Source organism: Grampus griseus (assembly GCF_964374135.1).
Source record: "Grampus griseus genome assembly, chromosome: 15".
NCBI lineage: Eukaryota > Metazoa > Chordata > Mammalia > Artiodactyla > Delphinidae > Grampus > Grampus griseus.
The window spans coordinates 60,894,732-60,921,027 of NC_139009.1; the positions used below are offsets into that span (position 1 = coordinate 60,894,732).

Here is a 26,296-nt window from a genome sequence, read left to right on the forward strand (position 1 = left end):
TGGGCTCCCAAGTCTGGGGGTCCTGCACTTACAATATGATACCCCAGAATGTCTCATTTAAGGCCAGTGAGGCTTGTGTATGGGAGAGCTAGAGGGCTATAGAAAACAGAGACTTCACTCTTAAATGGCACACACAAAGTCTCTCATGCTCCAAGGCCCAGTGAAGAGGCAGAGATTTGAAAGGAACCTAGTCAGACATACTTGCTGATCTTGGAAAATCTCCCAAAGAGGAAGGAGGCAACTGGGACTCCCTCTGGGAACTGAGACACTGGCAGGAGCCATATTTGGAAGCATGTTGTACGACAAATACATTGGTACTGGCAAGCACCATTTTGGACTCCTCCCTCTAACCTATTATCCATGGGGGCTTATGCCCAACATCAAAGCAGCACCAGCCCACGGGCCATGGAGTCCTCAAGACAGCTGCACTGAGACACTACCCCACCCACAAGCCCACCAGTCTAGGGACCCCTGGGGCCGAACAGCCAGCTGCCTCAGGATGCCACTCCACCAACCAGTAGGCTGGCGTTAGTCCCAAGACGCTTAAGCTGAGCAGCCACTGACACCAGGAACCAGGCCTGGCTACCAATAGGTCAGCACCAGCCCTGTAAGATCCCAGGCCATACAGCTAGCATTGCCAGAACCTAGCACAGTCCATCACAAGTCAGCAGCCACTAGACAAGTCAGGGCCTAGCAGCCAACTGTGCCACGGGTCAGCCTTTCCTGACAGAGTACCCACTGCAGTCAGCTGCAAAAGAAGGGTCCACTTAGTCCACACAGGGGGCCGCCCTAGAGCATATATCTCAAGTGAACACATGGGAGTGTGCTGCTGGGCCCCATAGGAAGTCCCCTACGTGAGGCCACTATAAGATTGGGAATGTAACCAACCCACCTAATGTATAAAAATAAACAGATAATAAGACAAATTGAGGAGGCACAGTAATGTGTTCCAAAGAAAAGAACAAGACAAAACCTCAAAAGAACAAAAAAAAGCAAAGTGCTTATCTCAAGCAATCTACACAATAAGGAGTACAAGGTAATGGTCATAAAAATGCTAAACGAACACTGAAGGAGAATGGATGAACACAGTTATAGATTTAATGAAGAGTTAAAAAAATATATGAACAACTGAAGAATAAAATAACTGAAATAAGAAATACAATGCAAGGAATCAACAGTAAATTAGATAATACAGAAGAACAAACCAGTGAACTGGAAGAAAGTAATAGCACTCAAAATGAACAGGAAAAAAAGAAAAAAGAATTCGCAAAAATTGAGTATAATTTAGGGCTTCCCTAAATTATATATGGTGGCGCAGTGGTTGAGAGTCTGCCTGCTGAGGCAGGGGATGCGGGTTCGTGCCCCGGTCCGGGAGGATCCCATATGCCGCAGAGTGGCTGGGCCCGTGAGCCATGGCCGCTGAGCCTGCACATCCAGACCTGTGTTCCGCAACGGGAGAGGCCACAGCAGTGAGAGGCCCGCATACCACAAAAAAATAAAAAAAAAAATTGAGTATAATTTAAGAGACATCAGGACAAATAAAGCATACTAACATTTGCATTATCAGGGTCCCAGAGTGGAAAGAGAAATAGAAAAAGGCACAGAATTTATTTGAAGAAATAATAGCTGAAAATTTCCCTAACCTGGAAAAGGAAACCTAAATCCAGATCCAGGAAACAAAGAGAGTCTCAAAAAAGATGAACTTAAAGAGGACCACACCAAGACACACTATAATTAAAATGGGAAAAGTTAAGGAGACATTATTAAAAGCAGCAAGAGAAAAGCAACTAGTTATTACAAGAGAATTAGTAAAAGACCATAAGCTGATATTTTTAGCAGAAACTTTGCAAGCCAGAAGGGAGTGATGATATATTCAAAGTGCTGAAATGAAAAAAACTACAACAAAGAATACTGTACCTGGCAAGGCTATAATTCAGATTTGAAGGAGAAATGAAGAGTTTCATAGATGAGCAAAAGCTAAAAGACTTCAGGACCATTAAAATTGCTTTAGGAGAAACAGTAAAGGGACTTCTTTAAGCAGGAAAGAAAAGACCACAATTAGAAACATGAAAATTATTAAAGAAAAACTCTCATTAATAAAGGCATACATACAGTAAATTCAGTAGATCAATCACTTATAAAGCTCATAGAAAGATTAAGAGACAAAAGTAGTAAATATCATCTATATACACAGTAAGTAGTGAATGGACACACAAAACAAAAAGATATAAAATATGATGCCAGAAACATTAAATGTAGAGGAGAGGAAAAATGAAGGGTTATTAGAATGCATTCAAAGGTGAGAGATGTTCAATTTAAAATAATCGTGTGTGTGTGTGTGTGTGTGTGTGTGTCTGTGTGTGTGTAGTCACATATGAATCTCATGGAAACTACAAACCAAAAACCTATGATAGACACACAGGCAAAAAAATATAAATGAATCCAAACATAACACTAACACTACTCATCAAATCACAGGCAATAGAGCAAAAGAAGGAAGAAACAACAACAATAAAAAAAACTACAAAAACAACCAGAAAACCAAAAAAACCACAATGAATACAAACCTACCACTAAATACCATAAATGTAAATGAACTAAACTTACCAATAAAAAAACACAGAGTGAATTAATGGATTTAAAAAGAAAGCAAGTGATCAATGAAGAAATCAAAGAGGAAATCAAAAAATACCTAGAAACAAATGACAATGGAGACACAACAACCCAAAACCTATGGGATGAAGCAAAAGCAGTACTAAGAGGGAAGTTTATAGCAATACAATCCTACCTTTAGAAACAGGAAATAAACAACCTAACCTTATATCTAAAGCAATTAGAGAAAGAAGAACAAAAAAACGCCCAAAGGTAGCAGAAGAAAAGAAATCCTAAAGATCAGATCAGAAATAAATGAAAAAGAAATGAAGAAAATGATAGCAAAGATCAATAAAACTAAAATCTGGTTCTTTGAGAAGATAAACAAAGTTGATGAACCATTAGCCAGACTCATCAAGAAAAAAAGGGAGAAGACTCAAATCAATAGAATTAGAAATGAAAACGGAGAAGTAACAACTGACACTGCAGAAATACAAAGGATCATGAGAGATTACTACAAGCAACTCTATGCCAATAAAATGGACAACCTGGAACAAATGGACAAATTCTTAGAAAGTGCACAACCTGCCAAGACTGAACCAGGAAGAAATAGAAAATATGAACAGACCAATCACAAGCACTGAAATTGAAACTGTGATTAAAAATCTTCCAATGAACAAAAGCCCAGGACCAGATGGCTTCACAGGCGAATTCTATCAAACACTTAGAGAAGAGCTAACACCTATCCTTCTCAAACTCTTCCAAAATATAGCAGAGGTAGGAACATTCCCAAACCCATTCTATGAGGCCTCCATCACCCTGATACCAAAATCAGACAAAGATGTCACAAAGGAAGAAAACTACATGCCAATATCACTGATGAACATAGCTGCAAAAATCCTCAACAAAATACTAGCAAACAGAATCCAACAGCACATTAAAAGGATCATACACCATGATCAAGTGGGGTTTATTCCAGGAATGCAAGGATTCTTCAATATACGCAAATCAATCAACGTGATACACCATATTAACAAATTGAAGGAGAAAAACCATAGGATCATCTCAATAGATGCAGAGAAAGCTTTCGACAAAATTCAACACACATTTATGATAAAAACCCTGCAGAAAGTAGGCATAGAGGGAACTTTCCTCAACATAATAAAGGCCATATATGACAAACGCACAGCCAAAATCATCCTCAATGGTGAAAAACTGAAACCATTCCCACTAAGATCAGGAACAAGACAAGGTTGCCCACTCTCACCATTCTTATTCAACATAGTTTTGGAAGTTTTAGCCACAGCAATCAGAGAAGAAAAAGACATAAAAGGAATACAAATTGGAAAAGAAGTAAAGCTGTCAGTGTTTGCAGATGACATAATACTATACATAGAGAATCCTAAAGATGCTACCAGAAAACTACTAGAGCTAATCAATGAATTTGGTAAAGTAGCAGGATACACAATTAATGCACAGAAATCTCTTGCATTCTTATACACTACTGATGAAAAATCTGAAAGTGAAATTAAGAAAACACTTCCATTTACCATTGCAACAAAAGAATAAAATATCTAGGAATAAACCTACCTAAGGAGACAAAAGACCTGTATACAGAAAATTATAAGACACTGATGAAAGAAATTAAAGATGATACAAATAGATGGAGAGATATACCATGCTCTTGGATTGGAAGAATCAACATGGTGAAAATGACTCTACTACCCAAAGCAATCTACAGATTCAGTGCAACCCCTATCAAACTACCACTGGCATTTTTCACAGAACTAGAACAAAAAATTTCACAATTTGTATGGAAACACAAAAGACCCCGAATAGCTAAAGCAATCTTGAGAACAAAGAATGGAGCTGGAGGAATCAGGCTCCCTGACTTCAGACTATACTACAAAGCTACAGTAATCAAGTAATCAAGACAGTATTAGCACAAAAACAGAAATATAGATCAATGGAACAGGATAGAAAGCTCAGAGATAAACCCACACACATATGGTCATTTTATCGTTGATAAAGGAGGCAAGAATATACAGTGGAGAAAAGACAGCCTCTTCAATAAGTGGTGCTGGGAAAACTGGACAGGTACATGTAAAAGTATGAAATTTAGAACACTCCCTAACACCATACACAAAAATAAACTCAAAATGGATTAAAGACCTAAATATAAGGCCAGAAACTATCAAACTCTTAGAGGAAACCATAGGCAGAACACTCTATGACATAAATCACAGCAAGATCCTTTTTGACCCACCTCCTAGAGAAATGGAAATAAAAACAAAAATAAACAAGTGGGACCTAATGAAACTTAAAAGCTCTTGCACAGCAAAGGAAACCATAAGCAAGACCAAAAGACAACCCTCAGAATGGGAGAAAATATTTGCAAATGAAGCAACTGACAAAGGATTGATCTCCATAACTTACAAGCAGCTCATACAGCTCAATAACAAAAAAACAAACAACCCAATCCAAACATGGGCAGAAGATCTAAATAGACATTTCTCCAAAGATATACAGAGTGCCAACAAACACATGAAGGAATGCTCAATATCATTAATCATTAGAGAAATGCAAATCAAAACTACAATGAGATATCATCCCACACCAGTCAGAATGGCCATGATCAATAAATCTACAAATAATAAATGCTGGAGAGAGTGTGGAAAAAAGGGAACCCTCTTGCACTGTTGGTGGGAATGTAAATTGATACAGCCACTATGGAGAACAGTATGGAGGTTCCTTAAAAAACTAAAAATAGAACTACCATATGACCCAGCAATCCCACTACTGGGCATATACCCTGAGAAAACCATAATTCAAAAACAGTCATGTACCAAAATGTTCATTGCAGCTCTATTTCCAATAGCCAGGACATGGAAGCAACCTAAGTGTCCATCAACAGATGAATGGATAAAGAAGATGTGGCACCTATATACAATGGATTATTACTCAGCCATAGAAAGAAATGAAATTGAGTTATCTGTAGTGAGGTGGATGGACCTAGAGTCTGTCATACAGAGTGAAGTAAGTCAGAAAGAGAAAAATAAATACCATATGCTAACACATATATATGGAATCTAAGAAAAAAAAAAAGGTCATGAAGAACCTAGGGGTAAGACGAGAATAAAGACACAGACGTACTAGAGCATGGACTTGAGGATATGGGGAGGGGGAAGGGTAAGTTGTGACAAAGTGAGAGAGTGGCATGGACATATATACACTATCAAACTTAAAATAGATAGCTAGTGGAAAGTAGCCGCATAGCACAGGGAGATCAGCTAGGTGCTTTGTGACCACCTAGAGGGGTGGGATAGGGAGGGTGTGAGGGAGGGAGATGCAAGAGGGAAGAGATATGGGAACATATGTATATGTATAACTGATTCACTTTGTTATAAATCAGAAACTAACACACCACTGTAAAGCAATTATACTCCAATAAAGATGTGAAAAAAAAAAAAAGCAAGGTGCATATATATGGCACCTATGAGAGGTTAACTTCAGAGCTAAAGACACACACAGAATGAAAATGAGAGAATGGAAAACATATTCTCTGCAAATGGAAATGAAAACTGGGGTAGCAACAGAGATCAGACAGGAGAGACTGTAAAATAAAGATGGTAACAAAAAACAAAGAACATTATATAATGACAAAGGGGTCAATCTTGCAAGATTTTAAAATTCTCAATACATATGCATGCAATGTAGGTGCATATAAATACATAAAGCAAATATTAAGCAATAATAATAACAGGGGACATGAAGGAACCACTTACTTTAAACAACACATTAGATCAGTTGTACTTTATAGATATATTTAGAACATTCCATCCAAAAGGAGAATACACATTCTTTTCAATTGCACATGAAACATTCTCTAAGATAAATCACATGCTAGGCCACAAAACAAGTCTCAATAAATTTAAGAAGACTGAAATCATGTCAAGAATCTTTTCTGATAACAATGGTATGAGACTAGAAATCAAGTACAAGAAAAAAACTGCAAAAGAACACAAACACCTAGAGACTAAACCATATGCTACTAAAAATTCAATGGATCACCGAATAAATGAGGAAAGAAATTTAAAAATACCTAGAAACAAACAGAAAGAAAACCAAAACAATCAAAAATCTATTGGATGCAGTAAAAGCAGCTCTAAGAGGGAAGTTTATAGCAATGAAAGCTTATCTCATGAAATAAGAAAAATTTCAAATAAGCAACCTAACCTTACACCTTACGAAACCAGAAAAAGATGAATAAATAAAACCCAAAGTAAGCAGAAGGAAATAAATAATAAAGATTAGAGCAGAAATAAATAAAATAGACACTAAAAAACAATCAATAAAACTTAAGAGTTGCTCCTTTGAAAAGACAATACACCATCAGCCAGATTCATTAGAATAAAAGGTGAGAAGGCACAAATAAATAAAACAGAAATGAAAGAGGGAATCTTACAAGCAACACCACAGAAATTAAGAGGATCATAAGAGACTACTACAAAAACTTACACAGCAATAAAATGAACAACTTGAAAGAAATGGACAGATTCCTAGAAATGTACAATCTCCCAAGAGTGAATCAATAATAAATAGAAATATGAACAGACTGATTACAAATAAAGAAACTGAATCAATTATTTAAAGAAAGCCCCCTACAAACACAAGTGCAGAACCAGATGGCTTCACAGATAAACTATAACAAACATTTTAAAAGAATTAACACCTATCCTTCTCTAACTAGTAAAAAAAATTGAAAAGGAAGAAACACTTCCTAAATCATTCTATGAGGACAGCATAACCCTGATACTGAAACAAGACATAGACACCACAAAACACCCCCCACAAAATTACAGGTTAATTTCACTGATGAACACAGATCCAAATATATTCATTAAATTATTAGCAAACTGAATTCAATAATATATTAAAACCATCATACTCCATCATCAAGTGATATTTACCCCAGGGATGCAAGGTTACCTCAACATCTGCAAATTACTCAGCGTGATATACCACATTAACAAACTGAAGAATAAAATTCATATATGATTGGGAAAGGAGATCAAGATGGTGGAATAAAAGGATGTAGAGCTCACCTCCTCCCATAAATACATCAAAAATACATTGACATGTGGAACAGTTCTCACAGAATATCTGCTGAACTCTGGCAAAAGATCTCTCGCAATCAAAACTACAAGAAAGATGACCACGTAACGTAACAGGGTAGGAGGAAAGGGAAAAAAGGAACGTGCATCTCTGGAAGGAAGCTGTAAAATGGCAAAGGTTTCCTCACCTGGGGCACCCCCTTCACCAGCTGGAGATCAGCAGGAACAGAAAGGGCATGACATAGGCTCAGAGAAGAGTGTAGCAGCCAGCTGGCAGCAGGTAGAACATAGAGAGACCATGACAGGTGGTCCTGGCCACCTCCCTGCACTCCCCAAAAGAGATGTGCACACACCAGCAGGTGTGTGTGATGCCTGGGTGTTGAATATCCAGATTTAACAGAGAGACCCAGGAAGAGGACTGGAGTAGGCTGCGCAGAGATACCCTAAAGGGGCTAGAGTGTGGTCCGAGCTGCAACCAGGTGTGTGCACAGGACGAAGCCGAAGTTTGATAATAGAAGCTCCATTGTTAACACACATGAAGGGAGGGGTGGGGGCCCACCAGGGCAGCATCATTCTCACTTTATTTTTTATTGCAATATAACTGATTTACAATGTTGTGTTAGTTTCAGGTGTACAGCAAAGTGATTTAATTATACATATATGTGTATCTATTCTTTTCCGGATTCCTTTACCCTATAGACTATTACACTGTATTGACTAGAGTTCCCTGTGCTATACAGTAGGTCCTTATTGATTATCTATTTTATATATAGTAGTGTGTATATGTTAATCCCAGCTGCCTAATTTCTCCCTCCTGCCCACCCCCCCCTGGTAACCATAACTTTGTTTCTTAAGCCTGTGAGTCTTTTTCTGTTTTGTAAATAAGTTCATCTGAATCGCTTTTTAGATTCCACATACAAATGATATCATATGATATTTGCCTTTCTCTGTCTGACTTCATAATCTCTAGGCCCATCCATGTTGCTGCAAATAGCATTATTTCATTATTTTTTTATGGCTGAGTAATATTCCATATGTACCACATCTTCTCTATCCACATCTCTGTAGATGAACAACATTTAGGTTGCTACTATGTCTTGGCTACTGTAAATAGTGCTGCAATGAACACTGGGTGGGGTACATGAACCTTTTCAAAGTATGGTTTTCTCCAGATATATGCCCAGGAGTGGGATTGCTGGGTCATATGGTAACTCTATTCTAAGATTTTTTGGGAATCTCCATACTGTTCTCCACAATGGCTGTATCAATGTACATTCCCACCAACAATGTAGGAGGGTTCCCTTTTCTCCACACCCTCTCTAGCATTTGTTGTTTGTAGACTTTTTGATGATGGTCTTTCTAACCAGTGTGAGGTGATATCTCCTTGTAGATTTGATTTGCATTTCTCTAATAATTAGTGATGTTAAGCATCTTTTCATCTGCTTTTCAGCCATCTGTATGTCTTCTTTGTATGTCTTCTTTGGAGAAATGTCTATTTAGATCTTCTGTCCATTTTTTTAAAAATTAATTAATTTATTTTTGCTGTGTTGGGTCTTCGTTTCTGTGTGAGGGCTTTCTCTAGTTGTGGCAAGCGGGGGCCACTCTTCATCGCGGTACGTGGGCCTCTCACTATCGCGGCCTCTCCCGTTGCGGAGCACAGGCTCCAGACGGGCAGGCTCAGTAGTTGTGGCTCACGGGCCTAGTCGCTCCATGGCATGTGGGATCCTCCCAGACCAGGGCTCGAACCCATGTCCTCTGCATTAGCAGGCAGATTCTCAACCACTGTGCCACCAGGGAAGCCCTTTCTGCCCATTTTTTGATGGGGTTGTTTTTTTGATATTGAGCTGCATGAACTGTTTGTATATTTTGGAAGTTAATCCCATGTCAGTTGCATCATTTGCAAATATTTTCTCCCATTCTGTGGGTTGTCTTTTCGTTTTATGGTTTATTTACTATGCAAAAGTCTTTAAGTTTAATTAGGTCCCATTTATTTATTTTTGTTATTTTCATTACTCTAGGAGGTGAATCCAAAAAGATATTTCTGTGATTTATGTCAAAGAGTATCCTGCCTATGTTTTCCTCTAAGTGTTTTATAGTATCCAGTCTTACATTTAGCTCTTTTATCCATTTTGAGTTTATTTTTGTGCATGGTGTTAAAGAATATTCTAATTTTATTTTTTTTTACATGTAGCTGTCCAGTTTTTCCAGCACCATTTATTGAAGAGACTGTCTTTCCTCCATTGTATAATCTTGCCGCCTTTGTCATAGATTAATTGGCCATAGGTGTGTGGGTTTATTTCTTGGCCTTCTATCCTGTTCCACTGATCTATAAGTCTGGCTTTGTGCCAGTACCATACTGATTTGATTACTGTAGCTTTATAGTATAGTCTAAAGTCAGGCAGCCTCAGTCCTCCAGCTCCATTTTCCTTTCTCAAGATTGTTTTGGCTATTCAGGGTCTTTTGTGTTTCCATACAAATTTTAAGATTTTTTGTTCTAGATCTGAGAAAAATGACATAGGTAATTTGATAGGAATTGCATTGAATATGTAAATTACCTTGGATAGTATAGTCCTTTGGATAATATTGATTCTTCTAACCCAAGAACATGGTATATCTTTCCAGCTGTTTGTGTCATCTTCTATTCCTTTCATCAGCATATTATAGTTTTTGGAATACAGGTCTTTTGCCTCCTTATGTAGGTTTATTCCTAGGTATTTTATTCTTTCTGATGCAATGGTAAATGGCATCGTTTCCTTAATTTCTCTGATATTTCATTGTTAACATATAGAAATGCAACTGATTTATGTATGTTAATTTTGTATCCTGCAACTTTACCGAATTCACTGAGAGCTCTAGTAGTTTTCTGGTAGCATCTTTAGGATTCTGTATGTATAGTACCATGTCATCTGCAAATAGTGACAGTTTTACTTCTTTTCCAATTTGGATTCCTTTTATTTCTTTTTCTTCTCTGATTGCTATGGCTAAGACTTCCAAAACTTGTTGAATAAAAGTGGTGAGAGTAGACATCCTTGTCTTGTTCCTGATCTTAGAAGAAATGCTTTCAGTTTTCACCACTGAGTACGATGTTAGCTGTGGGTTTGTCATATATGCCCTTTATTATGTTGAGGTAGGTTCCCTCTATCTCCACTTTCTGGAAAGTTTTTTTCATAAATCGTTGATGAATTTTGTCAAAAGCTTTTTCTGCATCTATTGAGATGATCACATGGGTTTTATTCTTCAATTTGTTAATGTGCTATATCACATTGATTGATATGTGGATACTGAGAAATCCTGGCGTCCCTGGGATAAGTCCCACTTGATCGTGCTGTATGAGCCTTTTAATATATTGTTGGACTTGGACTTCTAGTATTTTGTTCAGGATTTTTGCATCTATGTTCACCAATGATATTGGCCTGTAATTTTCTCTTCTTTGTGGTGCTATTTTTGTCTGGTTTTGGTATCAGGGTGATGGTGGACCGACAGAATGAGCTTGGAAGTGTTCCTTCCTCTGCAATTTTCTGAAACAGTTTCAGAAGGATAGATGTTAACTCTTCTCTCAATGTTTGATAGAATTCTCCTCTGAAGCCATCTGGTCCTGGACTTTTGTTTGTCAAGAGTTTTTTAATCACAGTTTCAATTTCATTGCTTGGTTGGTCTGTTCATGTTTTCTATTTCTTCCTGGTTCAGTTTTGGGAGACTGTACCTTTCTAAGAGTTTGTCCATTTCTTCTAGGTTGTCCGTTTCGTTGGCATACAGTTGCCTGTAGTAGTCTCTTATGATCTTTTGTATTTCAGTGGTGTCAGTTGTAACTTCTCCTTTTTTCATTTCTAATTTTATTGATTTCAGCCCTCTCCCTTTTTTTCCTGATGAGTCTGGCTATAAAGGTTTATCAATTTTATTTATGTTTTGAAAGAACCGGCTTTTAGTTTCATTGATCTTTTCTGTTGTTTCCTTCATCTCTATTTCATTTATTTATGCTCTGATATTTATGATTTCTTTCCTTCTGCTAACTTTGAGTTTTGTTTGTTCTTCTTTCTGTAGTTGTTTTAGATTTAAGACCAGGTTGTTTATTTGGGATTTGTCTTGTTTTATGAGTTAAGATAGTATTGCTATGATCTTACCTCTTAGAACTGCTTTTGCTGCATCCCATAGGTTTTGGATTGTCTTGTTTTCATTTTCATTTGTCTCTAGATATTTTTTGATTTCCTCTTTGATTTTTCCAGTGATCCATTGGCTACTTAGTAGCATATTGTTTAGGCTTCACGTGTTTGTGTTTTTTACAGTTTTTTTTTCTTGTAGTTCATTTCTAATCTCATAGTGTTATGGTCAGAGAACATGCTTGATATGATTTCAATTTTCTTAAATTTCACAAGGCTTGCTTTATGGCCCAGCACGTGGTCTATCCTGGAGAATTTTCCATGTGTACTTAAAAAGAATGTGTATTCTGCTGCTTTCAGATGGAATGCTCTATAAATATCAATTAAGTCCATCTAATGTGTCACTTAAGATCTGTTTCTGTATTGATTTTCTGTCTGGATGATCTGTCCATTGATGTAAGTGTGGTGTTGAAGTCCCCCACTACTATTGTGTTACTGTCAATTTCTTCTTTTATGGGTGTTAGCATTTGCCTCACATATTGAGGTGCTCCTATATCTCTCTCCTTCTGTTGGGCCATTAGTATAAGTAGTTGAACTGGGTTTGGGTTCTACTGTTGCTATGATTACCTTCAGTGCTTCATAGATTTCAATTTTTTCTAATGATAGCATGGGCCTATGTGTGATTACTGGGGTCCCAGAAGGTTTTTCAAGTTTTTCAAAAAGTTTCTGCATCATCCACATTTTTCAGCTATACCTACATGCCTACAATACAGAATTGATCTCTCTTTCCCTACATTCTTGCCCATCACCTAGTGGTGCTACCACTTGTTACTTAGTTCTTACTGGACTATTAGTGGAGATCAAAGGACTTACTCTGCTGTCCTGGCCAGCTTCAGTTTTAGACTGGTCATGTGTCCTGATGCTAAGGGATGGAGCTTGCTCAACATCCTTGTCCTTCCTTCCAGTGGCAGCCAAACTCTGCCTTGTATATGTGGTGGGTCTAATGCAGAAATTTTCTGCCCTCTTCCAGTATTAGAAGACCTCTAATGGTACTGGTATAAGACCCTAAGCCCAGGACTATTTTCTGTCCTTCTCCCAAGAGTTGAAAGGCTTTTTTTCTTTTACCTTCTCCACGGTTTTAACAATTGGTCTTTACCTGTGTTCTGCAGAAAGAGTTTGCTGCCCATCCCCCAGTGTCACAAAGTTTTTGGTCTACATGAGTGAAGGGTCCAAACTGGGGGCGGCGGGGGGGCCTTCATGCCTTTCTCAGAGCAATGGCGGATCCCATCCTCTATGCCTGTAACATCACTGATGGCCTTCTCTGATCTCTTACCCAGCTCCCAGTCTTTCTCATGAGCACTCAGTGGAGGTCCATGGAAAAGGCCATATGAATGAGTTAAATTCCTCCTAGATCTTAGCTCCAACTAAGATATTACTGATCCATTAACTCTTTAGTTGATTTCCTCTTTCTCACCTGTGTGATAGCTATGCCTTTCTTCTTTGCTCTGTCACAAATGAGGGAGATCAGGGCATCCTGTCACTCTCTCCTGAGAGGGGCTAGTCTCAACTTGGATTTCCAGGTATTTGGCCACTCCATAACTCCAGCTCTCTAATGGGTTCCAGAAAAGTTTTCATTTTGTAGTTTATCTGTTTTGATTGGGAAGAAGCAATACTCTTTCCAGCTTTCTATACTGTAGACATAAGTAGAAGTATCTCATAGCAATTAGCTTTAAAAAGAAAAAAAGTGCTGTGCATGTATTCACAAGGAAGAAAGACTAAAAAAAAAAAAGAAAAAAGAAAGAAATTCTCATATAGAAAGGGTGGTTATTAATGTGGTAGACTTTTGGGTCATTTACATTTTTCTTCTATGTGCTATTCTATATCTCTCAAGTTCTTTACAGAGATCTAATTTTATAACTTAAAAAAAAGATCTGCATATATATATGTGTATTCTATTTTTTAAGTCAAGTGCAAATGATAGAACATTATTTTACCATAGAAATGCCATTTACTTGCTGTTTTTAAAATAAACTTTCAAATAAATTTTGTGTCCTCAGAATTCATACAATTACATATGTATTCAATATCTGTAATCTTTCTCAGTATCCTCTGTTCAATGTAAAAGACAAAATTCTTGCTAGGAAAAGAAATTAAAGTTTGATTTAAGAAAATAATTATGCTTAAAGCTTCATAAGAATCTATCTTTTTCTTATAAATTTATTTATTTATTTTTGGCTGCGTTGGGTCTTTGTTGCTGTGCGCGGGCTTTCTCTGTGGCGAGCGGGGGCTATTCTTCATTGTAGTGTGCAGGCTTCACAGTGGCTTCTCTTGTTGTGGAACACGGGTTCTAGGCGCATGGGCTTCAGTAGTTGTGGCATGTGGGCTCAGTAGTTGTGGCTTGTGGGCTCTAGAGCACAGGCTCAGTAGTTGTGGCACATGGGCTTAGCTGCTCCATGGCATGTCGGATCTTCCCGGACCAGGGCTCGAACCCGTGCCCCCCACATTGGCAAGCGGATTCTTAACCACTGTGCCACCATGGAAGTCCCCATAAGAATCTCAATACAGTAGTTTTTGCTGTTTTGAGAGCCTTGTGTTAAAGAAAACTAACTGTTTTTATTCATATTATGTCTTACACCTCATAATATAATCTCCCCACAATGACAGCTACGATTGCCAAAGTGATTTCTGTCACTCCAGGTTATAATGTAAATGTAACCCAGGAAATAAGATAAACAGCAATTGAAGAGTAAAAGGCATCTGTAAACCAACCCCCGCCAAACTGAATATTTTTTTTTAAACTGTCAATGTTAAACATATCAAAGGAGTTTTCAGGCAAAAACTTAATATAGTTAAGCAGTAAAAAGACTTCTGAACAATTTACTCAGATTGTCCCTTTACCATATTACCTTTCCTGCAAAAAAGGATAGAAGAAGTCATTATGCAATGAACTTGTAATAATTTACATACAGTAACGTACCAAAAAGTACCTTAGAGACCATTCTCTGGTACTAAGTAATTTGATGGTGGTCATTTGAAGGGTAAAAAAGTTTTGGTTTATAATTTCCAAAGATAATCTCATTTCCAAAAGAACATTTCTATGAAATCAATCTCATTTTCAGAGAAAAGAACTAATTAATTACACAAACCTTGTGTTTCATTTTTTTACTTAGTAAGAATGGCTATCAAGCAAGTAACCAAAACTATTTTCCAATTGTCTATTTTCAGAGTTGTGTGGCACACCATACATCCACTCACTTCTTTCTTTCCTTCTTTCTTTCCTGTTCCTTCCTTCCTTCCTTCCTTCTTTCCTTCCTTCCTTCCTTCCTCCCTCCCTCCCTCCCTCCCTTCCTTTAAAATTTACTAAGCTGAGTGCAGAGGATATTGTGCTGAACAAAACTTAAAATGTTTCTACCCTTCAAGAGGCCTTTTCTTACATCCTCAATTTGTCTCAGACTCGGTTCTTATTTTGTTGCTGTATATTTTCATCACTTAATAATAATTGCACAGTTCCTCAATTACAGTAGGTACTCTTCGAAGACATGCATTTTCAGCAACTTAATGTCCTTACTACCAAGCACCATCTCACAAATAATAGATTACTCACAATGCATGATGAATAAAACAAATAAATAAACAAAGGAGCTTATAGTCTAGCACACACAGAAACGCATAGATACAATAAACGCATAGAGCAATAAAATCTAAGATGAGCTATAATGACAGTATTCAGAGATTACCGAAGTAGCACAAAGGAGTCAGCAGATCAACTCCATTAGGGGTGGAAGTGGTCAAAAAGCTTCATTCAGCACATGATATTTAAACTGAATCTTGAAAGATGGTTAGAAGTGAGTCAGGAGCTTCAGAAGAGAAGAAATAACTTCAAGTAGAGAGAAAATCATGAGCAAATTAAGAGAGTTAAAAATAGCATGTTATGATCAGAAAATAGCAAACAGGCTGGTATGACTGAAGCATGGGGTGACAGGGAAATTACCCTGAGATATGAATCTGGAAAAGGTACAGGGGACTAGGTCAAGGAATGGGGGAGGAGGCAGACAGACAAATATGTCAGGCTAGAGTATGCCGTGAGAAATCTCTGCAAAGGTGAGAAGAATAAAGTTAAATGATAAGATTTGATTTTAGAAAACTTACTCTAGGGGACATACAGAATAGAATAAGGAAAACGAAAGGACAGATGGTTGGGAAAGTAAAGTTAGAGGTAAAAGAACAATTAGGAGACTACTTAAATAGTCCAAGACAAATATGACTACAACATGAATTAAAGCAGCCATACTGGGAAGAGAAAACTTTAAAGAAAAAAAAGAAAAACTGAAAAAAAGAAATTGATGTAATTTTGTCCTCAATTAGATTTAGAGAGGCTCATTTACAAATGAGTACTGCCCTCATTTGTTAAATGGTAATAATTAGTGCTTACCTCAAAGAAATATTATAAATTCCTGAGATAATGCATGTAAAATACTTCACAATATGATTGCCAAAGAATAAGGTTTATAAACATGGTAGTAATTATTTTGTTGATGCTGATGCTGATTGGATTTGAATCCTGGCTTGAATACTTACTCCCTGTGTGACCTTCATGAAGTTACTTAATCTCTCTTTCCCTCACATTCCTCGTCTGTAACAATGGAGTATGCTCCCTAGTACCTCATAGATAAGTACTATTTTGAGCTTTATAGATGTAATAACATATTCATGAAGGGTTTATAAAAATTTAGACCAATATCTGAAACTTTATTTTTAAGAAAAATAGTTATTAATAGAAAATAGGAGTTGAAAATGATTCTCGGATTTCCAATATGGGCGAACGGTGATACTCACTGAGAGGAGGAGGCTCCTTTAAAAAGCCAATCATTCTCCTTCAAATTCTTTAAGATGAATTAAGTGTTCTTCTCAGTGTTTTGCAAGCACACTATACATATTACAACACTCACCATGGTATATTTTAACTGTCTATTTTCATGTCTATTATCCTCAGTAAATACGGATGATATCTAAGGGCAAAAAACTGTCTGTTAATCCTGCATCCCCAAAAAGCAGGATGCTTCTGGTATATAAACAGGCTCAATATACGTTAGTGAAATAATTAAACTTAAAGGAGATAAGAATTCCTTTAACAAGTCCAGAGAATATTTGGAAAGAATGGTATTTCCAAAGAATTTTACATGCTACTCCCCTACAGGCCTTAAATTTTCATCAAATAGAATGTAAAAAATAGTATATTATACTATTCTTTTCTAGTGAATTCTCACTAGATAGTGTTGAAATGCAAATCTGTAAAGAAAATAGCAGAGAATAAAGTAAATAATATAAACAAAAAGAAATTATTCAAGAGTTTCCAACTTTCCCTTTCACCATGACCATATACATATAGCAGTGCCACACTGTAAAGGGTTAATATTAAGACTTTCAAAATAAGAGCTAAGGGAACATCAAAAGTATTCCAGAATATTTATGTATATGGAGCCATAATCTCACTATCTGTTGTATTTCCATTGTTTCATACTATACCTTAGATGAAGATCTTCTGAAAACTTCAGACAGGCGTAGATAAATTCTTTAATTTGGTTGTAAACTTTTGGCACAAATTCAGAGAATGGAAACTTTTTTGGAAATGGTTGCTGTAAAAGCAAGAATTAATGAAAGCCAAGTCACAAACCAACATACATTGAAAATACCTAAAAATTAATTAAAATGCAAAGGAAATTTTCTTCCACACTGTGAACTGCCTGCTTAACAATCTCAAACTAAAAGAAATATATTTGTGAAAGTTTTCTGACACTAAAAAGAATAAGATTAAATTAAATAAACAATAATTCAAATGTCCTCCAAAACCTGATAAATAAATTGTGATACATTTTCAGCAATAAAAAGTAATGAGTTACTGATACATGCAACAACTTAGATGAATCTCAAAAGCATTATGTTCAGTGAAAGAAGCCAGTCTCAAAAGGTTACATACTATATGATCCCATTTATAAGGCATTCTAGAAAAGGCAAAAGTGATGGATAGCAACAAGACTGGTGGTTGGCAAAGGCTGGGGGTTAGAGGAGGAACTGATTAAGAAGGTGTAGCATGAGGGAATTTTTTGGAATCATGGAACTGTTCTGTATCATCATTGTAGTAGCACATACATGACTCAATGCATTGTCAAAACCAATACAGTTATATAGTATGGTAAATTCTACTGTATGTTTTGGGGATAAAATGTCCTAAAAGTATAATAAAAGAAAGTATTTGAAAGTGTAAGCCAAAATGGAACACTTCCAGAAATCCCCCAAACACTTCAGAGGTGACAATACCCCAAAGCCATTTACTGATTCCCCAAACAGGAACTTCTGCTCTTCTAAGCCCTTCTAAGCCCAAAAATCATCCTTTGAAGGTGTTTTAGATTTCTCACCCATTGAGTTAGAAGTTATGCCTTTAATGAGACTGATACAAAGAAAGTTTTAAGGGGATGCCAAATCAGAGAAATTTATTTTAAAGTGTTCCTTACCTTTTCCAGCTCTGTATCTTGGAATGGGAATTGTCCTACCACCTTTTTATATATCTCTTCACTTGTTACTGGTATAGGACTGTAGTTGTCAGAATCAAGTATGTTTCTATAAAGAAAATAAAAGAAGAAAGGAAGGGAGGAGGTAAAAAGGAAAGAAGGGTTAGTTGATCACTACAGTGATCACAAATAATTTTCAGATGAGCTCCAAGAGTTGTATATCCACCTCAACCCAAAATAAATATTTCCCAGTCCCTAATCTATTCCTTTTATAATACAGCTATTTGGTCTCAGGAAAGGACATCTTTAAAAAAAAAAAAAAAAAAAAAGGAAAATTACATTCTAAAACAAATGGAACACAATTATAAACATGACCTCATAGTATTTGAGATTTACAGGTCAGACAGAAAATTTTAAGGCAACATGTTGAAGCCTTAAGGCAAGTGAGAAGTAAATAATAAAAGAATGTGAGCTCTGTAGAAGGCAAAGAGGTTTTATTTGCTTTTATTAAAAAATAAGACATTTTTGATTATGTTCTTTAATTCTGTACTAGATCTAACTTTCAAAACTGGCAGATGAGGAGAAGCAAGTTCTATAATAAATCCAAATTATGTTCATTTACTTCATCTACTGCTCTACATTAAGAATGACTTTTTCTTCATCCATAGCTTTCGCCTCCTTAACTGGACTGGGGGTTCTCTAAAAGCAGAGAGCATACTACCAAAATCAAAAAAGAAATTTACTGAAGGCATCAGATCAGATGCTCTTAAAACCATGGATATATCATGTTACTAATTTTCAAGAGATAATCCTCCTCTAAATAAAACTGTATCATTAATAAACTGGGCTTTTAGAAACAAATGCTTATATTAATATATAAATGAGTTGCACTACATGATTATCAGAGACATGTTCATAAAATGTGAAGAGTAAGATTAAAGGGACAATGTAATATCTTAAAGCTATACGAACCTGAAAGTAGGGAAAGCTGATCTGGGGAAGAGGTCTTACAGTAAGCAGAAAGATCACTTTAAGGAGTAAAGGTGCAAAAGGAGAAGAAACAAGTGAGCTGACATGAGTTGTGTGCCAGGAAAACAGTGCAAGGAAACATTTGTAAGTGGAGGTGTAATACAATAATTTTCTTATTGTTGTATGCATGCTGCAGTAACTATTTAAATAATATGCTTCAAATACTGGATTGTAATAAATCTCTTCTCTGGGTATAAGAGAATAAAGATGATGAGGAATCACATGAGTGAGTCTTCAAAAAAGTTCCAAAAAAACTAAATTACTTGAAAGGGCTCAAAAGCCACTACCTTACAAGTGAGACATAGACTGGGCATGATCCTCAAAGAGAAAATCAAAAAACAGATTAAGAAGACACAAGGTGATCTGGTTGGTATGAACCAAGGTATATGACATTCATTCAAGAAAACAAAAAAGCCAAAATGGGATCTGGGGACTCCTCACATAGTAGGTACTAATATACTGAGACTGGATATCTCAGGAACTTTATTTGGGACACCACTACACCTTATTTGAATTCTTAATCATAACTGGGATCAGAGCTAGAAAAAATAAGCCACATATACTTATTGCTTATTACATCTGAAAAACCTTATGTATAAAGACGTGTGTACACACATGCATGCACACACGTGCGTGCGCACACACACACAACTAGAGACAATTTCTCACCTGAAAATACCTGACCACTTCTTTAGCAAAGTTTCACTATATTGATCTCTGATTTCTAACAGCATGTCAAAAAGCTGATTTACAGGAAAACCATACACCTGAAACAAAATAAGAAAATAGCTTCATTTCATAAGGTGATTTTTTTAAGCAACATGAGAGACTAGGCACTGAAAGATGTTTTTGTTCTTTGGCCAACAATTTAAATAAAACCATGATAAGAAAAATCTTTCATTCCCACCTAATATCTAGTGTTCATTCTTAAGAATTAAAAGATATATACCAATATAAGCCAGTCAGAAAAAAATTAAAAGATGAACATTAAAATTAATATATACTGGGTATAAATGTCAGCTAAGTTTTCCCTACAACTCCTTCTGTAAATCTTAGCAACCTTCAGGAATAGGGAGAGAAAATGAGAATGCTACCAATCTCACCCACTTCTATTGCTATTCTATTGAATATAATATGTGGTTCATTATTTAAAACAGTAGTTATGAAACTCCAAAATCACTTAGACATTAGATCTGAATTAAGGACATTTTGAAGAACTAAGGTAGTGAGTTCAATTAATTGATTTGCCTTGAGAAAAAAAGGGGGATGAGAACAATTTATGAGAACATAAACGGTCAAGGTGATGAGCAGGAAATGCTACAAAGAGATAAAAAGTTCTAGCTCTAGGAAAAGAAGAAACACAACTAAAAACTAAAAGTTACTTACTCAAGCTTAGATAGACAATGAAAAGATTTAGAGATGATGAAACACTCATCTAGATAAGTCTGTGTAAACATAAACCACAAACCTGAAGTGTGTCAGCAAAAAGCACAATGAGGTTCTTCAAATCTAACACGAGGTTTGGATCAGAGCAGTAAGACTAAAGGAAATAAAAGACAATGAGGAAAACCACCTTTATTAAAAATAAAAGTAAATTTTAATTTACTCAACTGCTTAATGCTGCACCTGGTAAAGGCTCTCTGGAAAACCTTCCTGGTTTAAAGTAACACCAGATTCAGCCAGGGAAGAGTGAGTAAAGACTCCAATAATCCATGATCTACATTTTTAACACTTGGAAATTTAAAAACACACTTCTAAATAACTGTTTGGTTAAAGAAGAAATCAAAATTGATATTGCAGATTATTTAAAAATGAACAGCAATGAAATAGTTCAAATCAAAACCTATGGAATGCAGCTAACACCATTTTAAAAACAAATTACATCTTAAATGTGAACATTAGAAAACATAAAAGATTTAAAATAAACAAACTAAGCACTCAACTCATGAAGCTAGGCCAAAAAAGCCAAAATAAACCATAAATGAGAGAACAAAACTGATAAAATAACAAGCAGACATTAATGACATAGAGAAGACATGAAAGATTTGATCAATGAAACCAAAAGCTCAAGTTAAACATAAAATCAATAAAATAGACAAATCACAGTTAAGTCCAATTAAACAACAAAGAGAAAACAAAACAATACAAAGAATACAAAAACAAACATAAATACAGAGGAAAATACAAATTACAAATAAAGTCTATGTATAATCTCTTATCAACAAATTTGAAAACTGAAATGACATGGAAGATATCTTCTGTGGACAAGCTACAAAGATGTATATGGCACTATTTTTCAGTGACTTTGATAGTCAAATTCTCTTAATTATAGTTTGATTACTTGCCCTCTACTTAATTGCTCAGTTCCTAAAGGAGTGTTAAATTCTCCCACAATGGTGTGGTCCCTTGGTTTCTCTTCCTACTACTTAACAGTTTTTGTTTATATACATACTGATGCTTGCTTGTCCCCAGTAAATGGGTTATTGTCTTTTTGGCGGGTTAAAAATAATATCAAAACAAATGTTCCTCTCTTCTCCCATTTAATGGTCTTTAACTTCAATCCAATTTTCTTGAAGAATATTGCCCTTTTTGCTCCCCATTCTTTATTTTCAATCTTTCTGTGTAATCTTAATGTATGAATCTCTCTTAGTAACCAAACTATAATACTTTCCAACTCTGGCATTTCTCATGAATACTTACATATTTGGACCTATTCTAGCCATCTTATTTTAAGTTTTCTATTTTCAATGATTTCTTCTTTCTTTTTTGTTTCCTTTCCTGTTTTTCATTGGATCAGTGTTTTCAGATTATCTTATACTGGTTATTAATGTTATATACTTTCTGCCCACTGTTTATTTGAAATAATCTGGGGTTTTCATCTAAAAAATGTTTTAAACTTAAGCTTCTCCTCTTTTAGGGATTCTTAATAGCATAAACTTTACAAATAATCAAACAATCAGTTATTTAGATTTATCTATGAGTTTTACTCTCATTTTTGCACCCATTTATTTACTCCCATCCCATCTTGCATTTAGAATTTCTTTTTCATCTTTGGTAAAACATCAGTAAGACAGGATGGGTGAAAAGTAAACTTTGAACCCTCATGTGTTTGGAAATGCCTTTCTTTTGCAGCACTCAAACTAAAATACACAATTTCAGATGCGAGAAAACTGTCTGCCCTAATTTACCCTGCCTGACCAAAAAAATGCATCCTTTCAACTGTAATAATCTACTCTTTCTTTAATGCAGGGAAATTTCCCTCTTTTATTTAATTATTTAAGTCCCCTGCTTTGTGACTGTTCTTTCTTTCTAAATCCCTATTAGATACAACCAAAAATCTACATCAATTATCCATGTTCCTTAACTTTCCATTCATATTTTCCATCTCTTTGTGTCTTCACTCTATATTTGGGGATATATATTTGATTTTGTCTTCTTGATCACAGAATGATATGCCGTTTTATCTATTTAATCTTTGAATTAAATTTCTCTATTATGGTAGTCATAAATTTCCAAGAAAGCAATGTTTATCTTTGATTTCTATCCTTCTGTGGCTTGCTTCCTTCCTTTTCCTCCTCACCACGTTTTTTAAAATTGTGAATATAGTATACATAAAGAAAATAATAAATAAAACCTATATGTACAACTTCACCAGGCAAACAAAACTAAATAGCACCAGCATGCCAGAAGCTCCAAAACAACTTCTTTCCTCTCCATTCAGGAAAACATTATCATGACATTTATGATAATCATTTCCATGTCTTTCCTTCATGTTTTTGCTTCTTTGTACTTTTTAACTTAATAAACTTTATTTCTTAGAGCAGTTTTGTATTTACAGATAAATTGAGCAGAAAGTACAGAGTTCCCATATATCCCTTCACACAGAAATTCATGCACAGATTCCCTTATTATAACATCTTGCATTAGTGCGGTAACATTTGGTACAGCTGATGAACCAACACTGACACACTGTTATTAACTGAAGTCCATAGTTTACATTAGAGTTACTCTTTGTGTTATATAATCTACGGGTTTTAACATATGTATAATGACATATTCCACCATTACAATATCGTAGAGAATAGCTTCACTGCTCTAAAAATTCCCTGTCTTCCACTTATTCATCCCTCCATCCCTCTCCCAAATCCTGGCAACCCTGATCTTTTTACTGTCTCCATAATTTTGCCTCTTCCATAATGTCATATAGTTGGAATCATATGAGTATATAGCCTTCTCAGATTGGGTTCTTTTACTTAGCAATATGCATTTAACTTTCCTCCACATCTTTTTGTGGATTGATAGACCATTTCTTTTTTGCCACTGAATAAATATTCAATTATAAGAATGTACCAGAGTTTATCCATTCACCTGCTAAAGGACATCTTGGTTGCTTCCAGGTTTTGGCTATTATGAATAAGCTGTTATAAACATGAGTGGGCAGGTTTCTGTGTTAACATAAGTTTTCAACTAATTTGGCAAATACCTAGAGTGTACTTGCTGGATCATATAGTAAGAGTATGTTTCATTTTGTAGAAACTGCCAAACTCTCTTCTAAGCTGGCTGTACCATTTTCCATTCCCATCAACAATGAGAGTTCCTGCTGTTCCACATTCTCTTCAGCATTTTGTGTTGTCAGTATTTTAGCCATTCTAATGGGTGTGTGGTGGTAGCTCATTGTTGTTTAATTTGTAATTCCCTGAGGACATATGTTGTTGAGCATCTTTTGTATGCTTTCCTGCCATTTGAATATCTTCTTTGGTGAGGTATCTGTTCAGAATTTTTGCCTGTTTTTTAATTGGGCCCGTTTTTAAATTTTTTTCTTACTGTTGAGTGTTAAGAATTCTCTATATATTTTCAGTACCAGACCTTTATCACATATGCCTGTCAGTTCATTCTCTTAATTTCATTGCTTTGTAACCATCTAAATACTCAGTCTTACTCAATATTTTCTTTCTCAATATGATGTAAGTGGAAAAAATCTGTATGTATAAATTTCTGTCTTGCTTTTATAATTCAACATTATACTTGTGAAACTCATCCATGCTACTGTATACAGCTATAGTGTGGGCATTTTCATGCTGTATAATATTGCATGTTAGGAGTTTAACCCAGATTGTTCATTTTATTACCAATGGACATTTAAGTCATTTCTAATTTTGAAAATCCAACAATGCTGGAATGAATATTCTTGCATGTGTATTATGGTGCATTAGGGCAAGCTTCTCAAGGGAATATAGTTAGGAAAAGTATTTCTGGTTCATGAGGATCTTCGATTTTAAAAGATGATGCTAATTTTTTTCAAAGGGGTTCTGAATACTTCATATCCTTATCAACATTTGTGTTATTAATTCTTACATAATGTTATCTCATTTGGTTTTAATTTGCATTTCAATGATGCACTAAATTTGAGCATCTTTTCACATGTTTCTCAGCCAAGCGAATTCCTTCCTTAGTGAAGTACCTGTTTAAATCTTTTGCTTGTTTTTTCTATTGTCTGTCTCTATTGTCATGATGAATAGTGAAATTTTTGTATTTTTTGTTAGTTCTTTGCTGATTTTTGTTGAAAACATCATTTCTCATCATATAGCTTGTTTTATCTACATCTTTCATTTTTTTGTTTTTTCTTACAGCTTTAACGCAGCTTAGTATTTAATGTATGAATCTTTTCCTTTCTGGTTAGTGCCTTTGGTATTTTAGTTAGGAATTCCTTCCCCAACCTGAATCATAAAGATATTCTCTTATACTATCTTCTGAAAGATTTATAGCCTTACATTTTACATTTTGATATTTTATCAACCTGAAACTCATTTTTTGGTATATTATTTCCCCCATACTGATAGTCAACTGTCCCAGTACTATTCATTGAAATGTCTGTCCTCTACCCACTGACCTGCAATACTATCTCTTTTATAAATATCAAAGATCTTTTTTGGAGGCCCTATATTCTGTTTCATTATTTATCCAATGACAGTACCGGAGTGTCTGGTACTCATTTAATAAGATTTCTAAATTAAGTCTTGATATCCAGCAGAGAAAACCCACCAACCTTATCTCAGTCTTAAGGAGTCTCTTAGCTGTTCCTGGCTTTTGTACTGGCTTAAGACCATAATTCAAAAAGAGCCACGTACCAAAATGTTCATTGCAGCTCTATTTACAATAGCCAGGAGATGGAAACAACCTAAGTGTTCATGATCGGATGAACGCATAAAGAAGATGTGGCACATATATACAATGGAATATTACTCAACCATAAAAAGAAACGAAATTGAGTTATTTGTAGTGAGGTGGATGGACCTAGAGTCTGTCATACAAAGTGAAGTAAGTCATAAAGAGAAAGACAAATACTGTATGCTAACACATATATATGGAATCTAAGGGAAAAAAAAATGTCCTGAAGAACCTAGGGGTAAGACAGGAATAAAGACACAGACCTACTAGAGAATGGACTTGAGGATATGGGGTGAGGGAAGGGTAAGCTGTGACAAAGTGAGAGAGTGGCATGGACGTATATACACTACGAAACATAAAATAGATAGCTAGTGGGAAGCAGCCGCATAGCACAGGGAGATCAGCTTGGTGCTTTGTGACCACCTAGGGGGTGAGATGCAGAGGGTGTGAGGGAGGGAGACGCAAGAGGGAAGAGATATGGGAACATATGTATATGTATAACTGATACACTTTGTTATAAAGCAGAAACTAACACACCATTGTAAAGCAATTACACTCCAATATATTACAATCAGATTGCAAAGGTACTCATCCTCCCAAAAATAAGATTATTGAGATTTTGACTGCCACTGAATTAAATTTATAGATCAATTTTAAGAGAACAGATATCTACAATAATAACTCTTCCAATCAATGAACATGCTATTTCAATTTTATTTAGGTCCTCTTTAATTCCTTTTCATCTCTCAAAAACATTTTAGAATTTTCTCCATGGAGGTCTTGAACA

The 26,296-nt window shown here is 35.7% G+C and overlaps 1 protein-coding gene across 2 annotated transcripts in view; it reads right to left on the minus strand.

Moving 5' to 3' along the window:
• Positions 1 to 26,296, minus strand: part of EXOC6B (exocyst complex component 6B) — a 711,196-nt gene that overhangs the window by 321,459 nt on the left and 363,441 nt on the right. For both annotated transcript variants that reach the window (XM_082672238.1, XM_082672239.1), the window contains 4 exons: positions 20,810 to 20,881; positions 20,011 to 20,108; positions 18,316 to 18,421; positions 17,330 to 17,439 (listed from right to left, as the gene is read on the minus strand). In XM_082672238.1, coding sequence (XP_082528364.1) covers positions 17,330 to 17,439; positions 18,316 to 18,421; positions 20,011 to 20,108; positions 20,810 to 20,881 — 386 coding nt within the window. The remainder of the gene's footprint in view (positions 1 to 17,329; positions 17,440 to 18,315; positions 18,422 to 20,010; positions 20,109 to 20,809; positions 20,882 to 26,296) is intronic.